A 13,151-nucleotide genomic window follows, 5' to 3' on the forward strand; every position below is an offset into this window, starting at 1 on the left:
CAGTACAGGAAGCCAAAATCTTAACAATCTATTTGTCATGAAGTGATGGGACCAGATGCCTTGACCTTACTTTTCTGAATGTTGAGTTTTAAGCTTACTTTTTCACTCTCCTCTTTTACTTTCATCAAGAGGATCTTTAGTTCTTCTTCACTTTCTGCCATAAGGGTGGTGTCACCTGCATATCTGAGGTTATTGATATTTCCCCCAGCAGTCTTGATTCCAGCTTGTGCTTCATCCAGCCCAGCAGTTAGCATGATGTACTCTGCATATAAGTTAAATAAGCAGGGTGACAATATACAGCCCTGATGTAACCTTTCCCAATTTGGAACCAGTCTGTCGTTCCATGTCCAGTTCTAACTGTTGCTTCTTGACCTGCACACAGATTTCTCAGGAAGCAGATAGGGTGGTCTGCTATTCCCATCTCTTTCAGAATTCTCCACAGTTTGTTGTGATCCACATAGTCAAAGGCTTTGGTATGGAAAATAAAGCAGAAGCACATGTTTTTCTGAAAATTGCTTGCTTTTCTGATGATCTAACTGATGTTGGCAATTTGATCTGTGGCTCCTCTGACTTCTCAAAATCCAGCTTGAACATCTGGAAGTTCACGGTTCATGTATTGTTGAAGCCTGGCGTGAAGAATTTTGAGCATTACTTTGCAAGCATGTGAGACAAGTGCAATTGAGAAGTAGTTTGAACATTCTTTGGCATTGTCTTTCTTTGGAATTGGAATGAAAACTGACCTTTTCCAGTCCTGTGGCCACTGCTGAGTTTTCCAAATTTGCCGGCATATTGCGTGCAGCACTTTCACAGCATCATCTTTTAGGATTTGAAATAGCTCAACTGGAATTCCATCACCTTCACTAGCTTTGTTCGTAGTAATGCTTCTAAGGCCCACTTGACTTCACATTCTAGGATGTCTGGCTCTAGGTGAGTTATCACACCATCATGGCTATCTGGGTCATGAAGATCTCTTTTGGACAGTTCTGTGTATTCTTGCCACCTCTTCTTAATATCTTCTTCTTCTGTTAGGTTCATACCATTTCTGTCCTTTATTGTGTCCATCTTTGCACAAAATGTTCCCTTGGTATATCTAATTTTCTTGAAGAGATCTCTAGTCTTTTCGATTCTGTTGCCTTTCTCTATTTCTTTGAACTGATTACTGAGGATGAGGAAAGCTTTCTTATCTCTCCTTGCTATTCTCTGGAACTCTGCATTCAAATGGGTATATCTTTCCCTTTCTCCTTGGCTTTCACTTCTCTTCTTTTCACAGCTGTTTGTAAGGCCTGCTCAGACAACCATTTTGCCTTTTTGCATTTCTTCTTCTTGGGGATGGTCTTGTTCACTGCCTCCTGTACAATGTCATGAACCTCCATTCATATTTCTTCAGGTTCTCTATCAGATCTAATCCCTTGAATCTATTTGTCATTTCCACTGTACAGTCGTAAAGGATTTGATTTAGGTCATACCTGAATGGTCTAATGGTTTTCCCCACTTTCTTCAATTTAAGTCTAAATTTGGCAATAAGGAGTTCATGATCTGAGGCACAGTCAGCTCCCAGTCTTGTTTTTGCTGACTGTATAGAGCTTCTCCATCTTTGGCTCCAAAGAATATAAACAATCTGATTTGGGTATTGACCATCTGGTGATGTCCATGTGTAGAGTCTTCTCTTGTGTTGTTGGAACAGGATGTTTGCTACGACCAGTGTGTTCTCTTGGCAAAACTCTGTTAGCCTTTGTCCTGCTTCATTTTGTACTCCAAGGCCAACTTTGCCTGTTACTCCAGGTATCTCTTGACTTCCTACTTTTGCATTCCAGTCCCCTATAAAGAAAAGGATATCTTTTTCGGTTGTTAGTTCTAGAAGGTCTTGTAGGTCTTCATAGAACTGTTCAACTTACAGCTTCTTCAGCTTTAGTGGTTGAGAATAGACTTGGATTACTGTGTTACTGAATGGTTTGCCTTGGAAACAGAGATCATTCTTTCATTTTTGCGATTGCATCCAAGTACTGCATTTCACACTCTTTTATTTACTATGAGGGCTACTCCATTTCTTCTAAGGGATTCTTGACCACAGTAGTAGGTATAATGTCATCTGAGTTAAATTCACCCATTCAGTTTTATTTCACTGATTCCTAAAACGTCGACATTCACTCTTGACATTTCCTGTTTGACCACTTCTAATTTACTTTCTTGGACCTAACATTCCAGGTTCCTATGCAATATTGTTTTTTACAGCATCGTACTTTACTTCCATCACCAGTTGCATCCACGACTGGGTGTTCTTTTTGCTTTGGCTCCATTTCTTTATTCTTTCTGGAGTTATTTCTCCATTCTTCTCCAGTAGCATATTGGGCATCTACCAACCTGGGGAGTTAGTTCATCTTTTGGTGTCATATCTTTTTGCCTTTTCATACTGTTCGTGGGATTCTCAAAGCAAGAATGCCGAAGTGGTTTGCTATTCCCTTTTCCTGAGGACCACGTTTTGTCAGAACTCTCCACCATGACCTGTCCATCCTGGATGGCCCTAAATGGCATGGCTCATAGTTTCAATGAGTTAGACAAGGCTGTGGTCCATGTGATCAGTTTGATTAGTTTTCTGTGATTGTGGCTTCCATTCTGTCTGCCTCTCCTCTGAGAGATAAGGATAGAGGCTTATGGAATCTTCCTGATAGGAGAGACTGACTGTGGAGAAAACTGAGTCTTGCTTTAATGGGCAGGGCCAAGATCAGTAAATCTTTAATCCAGTTATTACCAAAGACAAAAAAATCAAAAGTTGATTTCATAAAATAATAGCCAAAAACCCACATATGGGTTTGAAACATGGTTTACAAAATTTTAAGCTATTATTAACAGTTCTCTTTCATTTTGTTACAAATGTAGTTTACGTTCACTGGAAAATAATTCAAACAATAATATGAAATAAAAAGAAAACAAATACCACTTCACTTTCCTAAGCTTTGGCCTAGCCAATTCACCCTCCTGTTCCTTTCAGTATTTCCCTGGGGTGCTAAGAAATGATACATATAAAAAATACTATTTTATATGTTTTATATATAAGAGATAATTTTTAAAACTCTGATCAAGTACTATGACTCAAAAGGGTATTTTTCCTCATTTCTATTAATGTCACTTATAGAAAACAGCATTAATATTACAAACCTATGTGTAAATTTGACAGCAGTAACAAGTAAATGTTAATTTTAACCAATATCAATTAAATATTTAATTTGAAGTAGCACTGAGGACTGAAATATAGCACATTACATTAATTTTTATTAAAAAATTCACTTTTAATATTACCTGTCCCAGTCCATGCTGACTGCCCATCAGTAAGTGTAATAACAAAACCAGATCCTAGTGTTTTCTCCCAAGCAACTTGTAGAAAATGAATTATATCAGGTTCAGAAGCAAGATAGATTCTGCTTACTTTTCTTTCCATTTCTGATCACCTGTCATAAAAGAAAAAATAAATATTTTTGCAAGAAACTGTGACTATCAAATAGTGACTTTTCTGTATTGGTCTCTTGAGTTATACAAAGCACTAAGGAAATAAGTAAAACAAAAAGCTGTTTAATAGCCAACCATAAACTCAGTAAATCACAGTTCTATTCAATATTGATTTACAATTTTAACCAATAAGAAGAGCAGAGACTCATAAATGGGAAATGATTTGCCCAAGTTGTATAGCTGAATAAAAATTACTATCTTCAACATTTTAAAAACTTAACATTGAACTATTTATATCCAGGCAGAAGCACATATCTAAAATCCAACTTGGAAGCTTTTCAACTGAACAAATCCATATAAGCAGTACCTAGATCAAGAAGCAGCACATGATGGCCCCAGAACTCATTCTTACAACACCCCTCTTCCAGTCACTATGTTCCCCAAAACTACTTTCTTTGACTGAGATTTGCATTTTATTTTTGCACTTTCACATAAATGTAATACAGCACTTTATTTGTGTCTGGCTTCCTTTGTTCAGCATTATGTCTAAGAAATGTTTCTTAGAGTTGTAGATCATGCTCGCAATTGTACAATATTCAATAATATGGGACAATTATTTATCCACTTATCCACTACTGACAGGCATTTGAGTACATTCCAGGTTTTGACTATCACAAATAGTGCTGCCACAGACATGCTAGCAAATACCTAAGTTTTTCTGTTGGGTATGTACCTATGAGTATATGCGTGTAATCTGTGGATCAAAGGATAAGCATATGCTCAGGTTTAGTACCACACAGCCAAAAATTGTCAAAAAGGTTTGTACCAATTTACACACTTGGTATATGAGAGTTCTGATCACTCCATGTTCTTAGACACATTTCCCATCTTTATAATTTTAGCCATTTTGGTGGGTATGTGATACCACATTGTGGTTTATTCACATTTCCCTAATTACTAAAGATATGAATTCTTTTCATATCTTGATTGCACTTTGAACATCCTACTTTAAGGAATATCTGTTAAATCTTGCCAATGCTTAAGTTGTATTTTTCATATTGATGTTCTTACTGAAATCCTCTGCCATCCTCTTCTTTTGCCTTCAATCTTTCCAGCATCAGTGTCTTTTCCAATGATTCAGTTCTTTACATCAGGTGGCCAAAGTACTGGAGCTTCAGCTTCAGCATCAGTCCTTACAATGAATATTCAGGTTTGATTTCCTTTACAATTGACAGGTTTGATCTCCTTGCAGTCCAAGGAACTCTCAAGAGTCTTCTCTAGCACCACAGTTTGAAAGCATTGATTCTTTGGCACTCAGCCTTCTGTATGGTCCAACTCTTATATCATATATGACTACTAGAAAGGCCATAGCTTTGACTATATGGACCATACGGATGTTCTTCTATGTTTATCTAAAAGTTTTATAACTCTATGTATCATATTTAGATCCACAATTCATCTGGAACTGAATTTTGTACTTCAATTGTCAAGAAGAGATCAAACTAGATTTTTTCCATGTGGATATCTAATTGACCCAGCACTATGTATTAAAGACTATCCTTTCTTATTGCAATGCTAGGTTACCTTAGTCATAAATCATGTGACTGAATATGTGTACAAGGTTCAATTTTTGTTTTGTTTGTTCTTTGCAGGTGTGCAATTTCATATTATATACTTGGCTTGTCAAGGTTCATTGAATAGTGATTCTGTTACTGTGATCCAACACATTTATAATCTCTCTATGGTTTTGCCATTTGAAAGTTTGATAACCTCTTAGTATTAAAATCACTTATGTAAAATGTTGAGTAGAACAAGCTGAAGCATTGGACTTCTGTGGCTTGCCATTAGAAACAAGATTCTCAGACATCAATTGCTATTATTAGGTGGCTGTATTGCTCGTACCTCCATTTAAGTCATAAGGGTACCAAGAGAGTCCTTGTAAAACCTTAAGCTATAGAAGGGCTTTTCTGGTAGCTCAGCTGGTAAAGAATCCACTTGCAATGCAGGAGATCCTGGTTCAATCCGTATGTTGGAAAGATCCCCTGGAGAAGAGATAGGCTACTCACTCCAGTCTTTTTGGGCTTCCCTAGTGGCTCAGGCAGTAAAGAATTCGCCCGCAATGTGGGAGACCTGGGTTCAGTCCCTAGGTTGGGAAGAGCCCCTGGAGAAGGACATGGCAATCCACTCCAGTTTTCCTGCCTGGAGAATCCCCATGAACAGAGGCACTGAACAGGCTCCCCATGTGTCCATGGGGTGACAAAGAGTTGGACATGACTGCGCAACGAAGCATGGCACAGCACAACAAGCTATAGAAGCTAACAAACAAAACTAAAGAAATACCATAAAAATTACAAATATGCCAAAAAAAACATAAAAAGTCAAAACCAGGAACAATGCACACACTTCAAAGATGAAAAACTAGAGAGAGTTATTCTTTAATCACATAGCATGAATCTCTTACCAGATGATCCTAAGAAAGGTAAAAGAGTACTCCAATCTTTTATTTGGGGGAACAGCATAAAATTGCCTCAAATTATTATGACCAATTTAAATAATATGATACTCCAAAGGTAAATTATTAATTGCTATTTCATTAATAACTGATAAGTTTTCATCAAAGCCAAACTGTTAAGCTATTTTAATCTGCTTTCTCAATTTAAAACTATTATGTTCTCATAAATAAAGCATCATATTTTTCTCAACAAGTGAATATGAAAATAAAAACAACTCATTCTGTCAGCTCTTCACAAAACTAAGCTGATTTCTCTGTCTGCTGGTAGGCTGAGAGGCATGCTTAATTATAGAATACTAGAGCTGTACATAAAAAGTACAAGGAAGCAGAGAAATGGCCAGAATGAAAGAAAAAAATATCTAAAATTAAGAGTGTAATATACCTCTAAATAGATGAATTAGCAATAATATCTAACCTAAAGTTTACTCAGAAAATTATTCTTCTTCCCAGTGAAAAAAACAGTTATAAGATAACCATACTTGCAGTCACATCAATTAAGTATGCTAACATATTTTAAATATGCAAATTTGTAGGTTTGACTACAACATAATCACTGAAAAAAATATAATTATGTTTAAATATTTCATTTAGTCAATAATTTTTCCTACATTGAGGTCTTCTTTGCCTAGAGGTACTTAATTCTGAAATGCTTCATCCACTTGTAAATATTCTCTTTTAAATCAATAAGTCAATACACTAAACATGCAGTAAATTACCCCACTTGCTCTGTAATTCCCAAATTTGAAAATGACTGGAAAACCTGTTACTGCTTTTCTATGCCAATCATTGAAAAAGACATACTTAGAGGCTTACATAATTCTAATGGACCCAAATCCCACAATTCTGGGAGGGCAGAAGGTAATACAAACTACTGATATAGGCCTTTTTTTTTTTTTGCCTCTACAGAATGTACATACACACACACTTATATAGACCATTTCTTCTTAAAATGTGCCTGAAGAACCCTGGCTATTGTTACCATTAGTGTAACTCAGAAATACCCTAAAACAGCAATTGGTATCACTGCTATTTCTTAGCTTGTTTGAAACAAGTAACACATATCTAATTATAGAAAAAATAATTTAAAATTCAATATTTCAGATGCTTATCAGTAAATCCTGCTTTCCACAATAATATAAAAGGCTTTAATCTCAATAATGTTAAAAAGACATTCAGGGGTCATATATTAGTTTTGAGATCTTTGAATTATTTATGTTTGAGATATTTTCCAATTTTCTGATTAACTCTAGATACTTACCACAGAAAATAAATCGAATGATCAAACTAAATAAACTAAATGAAAGCAAAATAAATGATTTTATTTTAAAGATTCTGTTATTCTAGTGAACTCATATTTGAAATTTTGGATGTTACCACACTTAAGGACTTGATATATTAAATGTCCAAATTTGACAACTCAGTATCCTATAAGTATTTTATGGCTCAATAGCCTTATAAATGTTTTCCTTATATCAACTGAGTCTTAATTTCCTTATAATATACTATTTGAACCAATTTTGAAAGCACTTCATTCATTTACTTACTGAGGTCACCACCTCATTAACTATCAAATACAAAATTTCTAAGACTCAACCACAGAAACAGAAAAAAAGATGACTTGGAATGTCTTTTAAGATTCAGTAAGAGCGAATCAAGGATCTCTTTGCTTTCACCAGCACTTAACAGAAATATAGCCGTGGGGTTTTTTGCCTCAAGACTAGTACTTGAAGAAAGGGGGTGGAATCCTCCTTGGAAGGACTGATTGATCAGGGCCATAAGAAAGCCTGTGTTTTGTTTTCTAAGGGCACTAAAGGTCAGACTAGTATCAGCACCTCTCCCAGCCAGAGCCAAGGATCTGAGACAAGCTTGCAGGTGGGAACAGCTGGGTCCCGCCCCAATTTGTACATCAGTAGCTTTATTGAGAGCTCAGAACAGTTGAGAATTGAGAAGCTTATCTTTAGTACTTTGTATCTTTGATACTTGGCTTCTCTCTTAGAAGAGAAATAAGTTGTTGGCTGGTATGCAATTGATGTGATCTAGACTCTGAACAAATATCATTCACAGTTGCTTCTGAATAAACAAGACGCTTTTTAAATTAGTTCACAAAGAATTTTGTATGCCCTTTTGGATGCTGATAAGAAGCCATGCAGAAGCCAAGTCTCTTAGGTCAGCTCAAGTTAGTGACTACACTGTATCATTGATAACACCATTTTGAACTTGAGCTTCTTTCATTTTCCTTTATAGTAAGTTATGGCTTCCTTTCAGGCTGCTTGGGCTGCAGGTGTTCAAACTTCTGCAGCTATGCCAAGGAGTTGTACTTACAGATCAGAAAAGGCTAAATGCATGTTTCTAATGAAGCAATTAACTTAAGTGCCCCCTTGTTGAGAAAAGTAGGCTGATACCTAAAGTGAGTTCAGAATAAAGATTAGCACACAGCACATGCTGTTAATAGTCTGTAATTAGATGCCTGATCACACTATTTTGTTTGACCTTCCTTTTAAAAAAAAAGAGGAAAAGAAAAATATATACCAAAAGTGTGGTGATAAATTTTTTAAAGTTCTATCATACTACAAGCATTCAAGGACAGGACTATATATTATTGCTAGATAAAAAGGAAAGAAAGGTTTATGCAACAGTCATTGGGCTAATTACTTCAAAAACAAACATCACACAATAATTTCAGAAAAGAAGAGGACTGTTTTCTTATTTGTTTAGTACTTTTCTAAAAGCACTGATTATCCATGTTTATCTTTTCGGAATTCCCACACTGAGTATTTTTAATTAGTTTATTTCTACCATTTTCATTATTAATAGCATATCACCTTGCTGGTTGTTGTTATCTTCTTAACCAAAGGATAAATTAAGGTCTTTTTGAAAAATGACCAAGAAATCAATTTACATTTAAAATGCCAAAGCAATTAAAACAAAACTAACCTTCCATAGAAGAAATGCTTTCCTGAAATAACATTTTCAAGTTAAAATTTTATAAACTTTAAATGTAAAGAATTTACAGGGTGATTAAATAACTTTATCATATCGAGATTTTCTCCACTCAGTTAATTTTGAAAGAAAGGAAGGTGACCATCTGTCCAAGATTCCCTGAAATTTTCCCAGTTTTAACACTGAAAGTCCAACGTCCTAGAAAATCAACAACCCCAGGCAATCTAAAATGGCTGGTTACCCTAAGTAAGAGTAGAATTTAATTAAGACTGTTGGTATAATCGATCAAAAATCTGTAATATACAGCTGACTTTAAAGGAAGACATTAAATAAACAATCTGATGCTTTAGGAATAAAGCACTAGAACTACAAAATAAGTCTAAAATCTAAGGCATCTTTGCCATGAATATAGACTATTCTCAATTATCCCTTATGAGTCTGGAATGCCAGCTGCTAGCATTCCAGATTATCATATTACTGCTCATTTCCTCTGCTTATCTTTTGCAAACACCATTAATAATCATTAGTTTCAGTGATTTGTTCAAATTCTACTTCCTCTACTTTCCTTTCTCTTACCCAATGGAGTATTAAAAAACAGTAAAATGGCCTAAATAAATTCCCCACATATAATCTAAGGCCTAGATCCAAAACACCCATAAAATTGGACTCAAAGTTCCAAGACTATGACTTTTTTTAATTTATTACATGGATACTCTTGATTACCAGTAACCTTGGTGGAAAGAACAAGAGCATACTTAACATTGTGGAAACTTTCTAAATGTTCACAAGAATACTTCAGTTCTAATGGCAGAGTTCATATGAGAATGACACACAGAAATGAAGAGATAAGACAGTTTGTGAAATACAATATTATCTTAAGCAACAGTACTTTCTCACTAAAAATTTAGCAATTACGATCTCTTAGGGCTCAAAGTTTTGACACCTTGATCATATTTAAATTCCAGAAAGAGTGAAGAGACTCCTATATGCAATACCATCTGTTAAGGAGGAAACTGAAAAAGTTGTCTTAAAGCTCAACATTCAGAAAACTAAGATCATGGCATCTGGTCCCATCACTTCATGGGAAATAGATGGGGAAACAGTGGAAACTGTGAGAGACTTTGTTTTTGGGGGCTCAACAATCACTGCAGATGGTGACTGCAGCCATCAAATTAAAAGACAGTTAATCCTTGGAAGGAAAGTTATGATCAACCTAGACATCATATTAAAAAGCAGAGACATTAGTTTGTCTACAAAGGTCCGTCTAGTCAAGGCTATGGTTTTTCCAGTGGTCATGTATGGATGTGAGAGCTGGACTATAAAGAAAGCTGAGTGCCGAAGAATTGATGCTTTTGAACTGTAGTGTTGGAGAAGACTCTTGAGAGTCCCTTGGACTGCAAGGAGATGCAACCAGTCCATCCTAAAGGAGATCAGTCCTGGGTGTTCATTGGAAGGACTGATGCTGAGGCTGAAACTCCAATACTTTGGCCACCTGATGTGAAGAGCTTACTCACTGGAAAAGACCCTGATGCTGGGAAAGATTGAGGGCAGGAGGAGAAGGGGCCAACAGAGGATGAGATCGTTGGATGGTATCATCGACTCGATGGACATGGGTTTGGGTGGACTCTGGCAGTTGGTGATGGACAGGGAGGCCTGGCGTGTTGTGGTTCACGAGGTCACAAAGAGTCAGACATGACTGAGAGACTGAACTGAACTGAACTGAACCCTGCATAGAAGTTAAATAAGCAAGGTGACAATATACAGCCTTGACGTGCTCCTTTCCCAATTTGAAATCAGTCTGTTGTTCCATGTCAGGTTCTCACTGTTGCTTCTTGACCTGCATACAGATTTCTCAGGAGACAGGTAAGGTGGTCTGCTATTCCTATCTCTTTAAGAATTTTCCACAAATTGTTGTGATCCACACAGTCAAAGGTTTTGGCGTAGTCAATAAAGCAGAAGTAGATGTTTTTCTGGAAATCTCCTTGCTTTTTCGAGGATCCAACAGATGTTGGCAATTTGATGTCTGGTTCCTCTGCCTTTTCTAAATCCAGCTTGAACATCTGGAAGTTCATCATTCATGTGAATTTGCTGAAGCTTGGCTTGGAGAATTTGAGCATTACTTTGCTAGCATGTAAGATGAGTGCAATTGTGGAGTAATTTAAACATTTTTTAGCACTGCCTTTCTTTGGAATTGAAATGAAAATTGACCTTTTCCAGTCCTGTGGCCACTGCTGAGTTTTCCAAATTTGCTGGCATATTGAGTGCAGCACTTGCACAGCATCATTTTTTAGGATTTGAAATCGCTCAGCTGGAATTCCATCACCTCCACTAGCTTTGTTTGTAGTAATGCTTCCTAAGGCCAACTTGACTTCACATTCCAGGATGTCTGGCTCTTGGTGAGTGATCACACCATTGTGGCTATCTGGGTCATGAAGATCTTTTGTGTGTAGTTCTTCTGTGTATTCTTGCCACCTCTTCTTAATATCTTCTGCTTCTGTTAGGTCCATACCATTTCTGTCCTTTATTGTGCGCACCTTTGTATGAAATGTTTCCTTGCTTGGTATCTCTAATTCTCTTAAAGAGATCTCTAGTCTTTCCCATTCTATTGTTTTCTTCTATTTGCACTGGTCACAGAGGAAAGCTTTCTTATCTCTCCTTGCTATTCTTTGGAACTCTGCATTCAGTGGGTATATCTTTGGGGAAACTGACATCAGATGGGTTCCTCAGGAAAAGTAGCAGAAAAGCGTGCCCCCTTACCATCACTTTGATAAGAACAGTCACTACCTGGGGCTTGGGGCAAGTATGTTAGAAGGTCAGTCAAGTGAAGCAGGCCCTGGTTTAGCAGGAGACGTACAAAGCAAGAGAACAGCCATTTTGGGTGGTCTGATCACACAACAGTTCTTTCTACTTGAAAAATGTGCTGCTCAAAACTGAAATGTAACTAAAAGCACTTGTATGAAAACAAGACAAGACTTGTACTGTACTTTTCCCCAATTACAAATCCACCATTTACTTACAACTATACTCATTTATTGGCCTATTTTCTAATGGCAAACAACAGGATGAATGATAAGACTGGGGTACAAATGAGAATTAACTCCCCTCAAAAGAATCCCTATGACATATCCTCAACTGGTGATACTACTTAATTCAGCCACACAAAAATATTTAGGAACCACATGAAATTGCCAATATGTAACAATTTTTAAGCTACAAAGATGAGAATGTCATGTGCTTCAAATAATACTGTTATTAATATAAACAGGACATCATGACTTAGTTGGATAATTACATACATATCTGCCTTGCCATAACTGCTGAGTCTAAGACATTTTCAATCACATCTCTGAACATAGTTTGGATAATTCTAGTAGAAAGAGGTTTCAAGGTAAAAGAAAAGATTCAGTTCTGAGTCCCCCTAGGTGAAGCATTTTCAAATTGAATGGATATTTGTATTCCTAAATTTTAAACCAAGACTCGTACATTTTACTTAGAGTGTGAGTCTTAATGTCTGCAAGGGCTCTGCAGGTCAGGTGTAAGCCCATGCACGTTCATTGCATGAAGAGTGGGGACGATGGCAAATGGGAAACTTACAAGTGACCCCATAAAGATGCAGCCCTGAAATTAAAAAACGCTTGCTTCTTGGAAGAAAGTTATGACGAATCTAGACATCACTTTGTCAACGAAGGTCCAAATAGTCAAAGCTATGGTTTTCCCAGTAGTCATGGACTCGGTGTTTATGGTAATAAGCTGACTTAGGGTGGGTCACTAGCCTCAGGATATGGCTGGTCACCAGGAAGGCCAAAAGATTAAAGGGTTGGCACTTTTAACCTCAATCCCAACCCTCCTCCAGAGAGGAGTGTGGAGCTGGAGATTGAGCTCTACAAAACCTTTGGAACAAAGAAATGGGGAGGGGGGAATGCCACTGGGCTAATAAACAACTCAAAATACTGGGGAGCAGCTCACTCAGTCAATGCACAGAAGATCTGCACTCTAACCTTCCAAATCTTGCCCTATGCATTTCTTCCATTTGGTCATTCCTCAGCTGTATCCTTTTTACTGAACCAGTAAATGAAAACAAAGTATTTTCCTGAGTTCTGTAAGCCATTCTAACAAATTATCAATCCTGAAAAGATAATCAATGGGAACCACCAATTTATTGCACATCAGAAGTATGGGTGACTCAGAACTTGCAACTCGCATCTAAAGTGAGGGCAGTCTTTTAACCTATATAACTGACACTAACTCCAGGTAG

The 13,151-nt window shown here is 36.9% G+C and overlaps 1 protein-coding gene across 1 annotated transcript in view; it reads right to left on the reverse strand.

Moving 5' to 3' along the window:
- XRCC4 (X-ray repair cross complementing 4) overlaps nucleotides 1-13,151 on the reverse strand; it is a 287,574-nt gene that overhangs the window by 254,668 nt on the left and 19,755 nt on the right. Inside the window, exon 2 of the mRNA XM_005683394.3 lies at nucleotides 3,298-3,446. Coding sequence (XP_005683451.1) covers nucleotides 3,298-3,436 — 139 coding nt within the window. The 5' untranslated portion in view covers nucleotides 3,437-3,446. The remainder of the gene's footprint in view (nucleotides 1-3,297; nucleotides 3,447-13,151) is intronic.

Source organism: Capra hircus, chromosome 7, assembly GCF_001704415.2.
Source record: "Capra hircus breed San Clemente chromosome 7, ASM170441v1, whole genome shotgun sequence".
NCBI classification, from domain to species: domain Eukaryota; kingdom Metazoa; phylum Chordata; class Mammalia; order Artiodactyla; family Bovidae; genus Capra; species Capra hircus.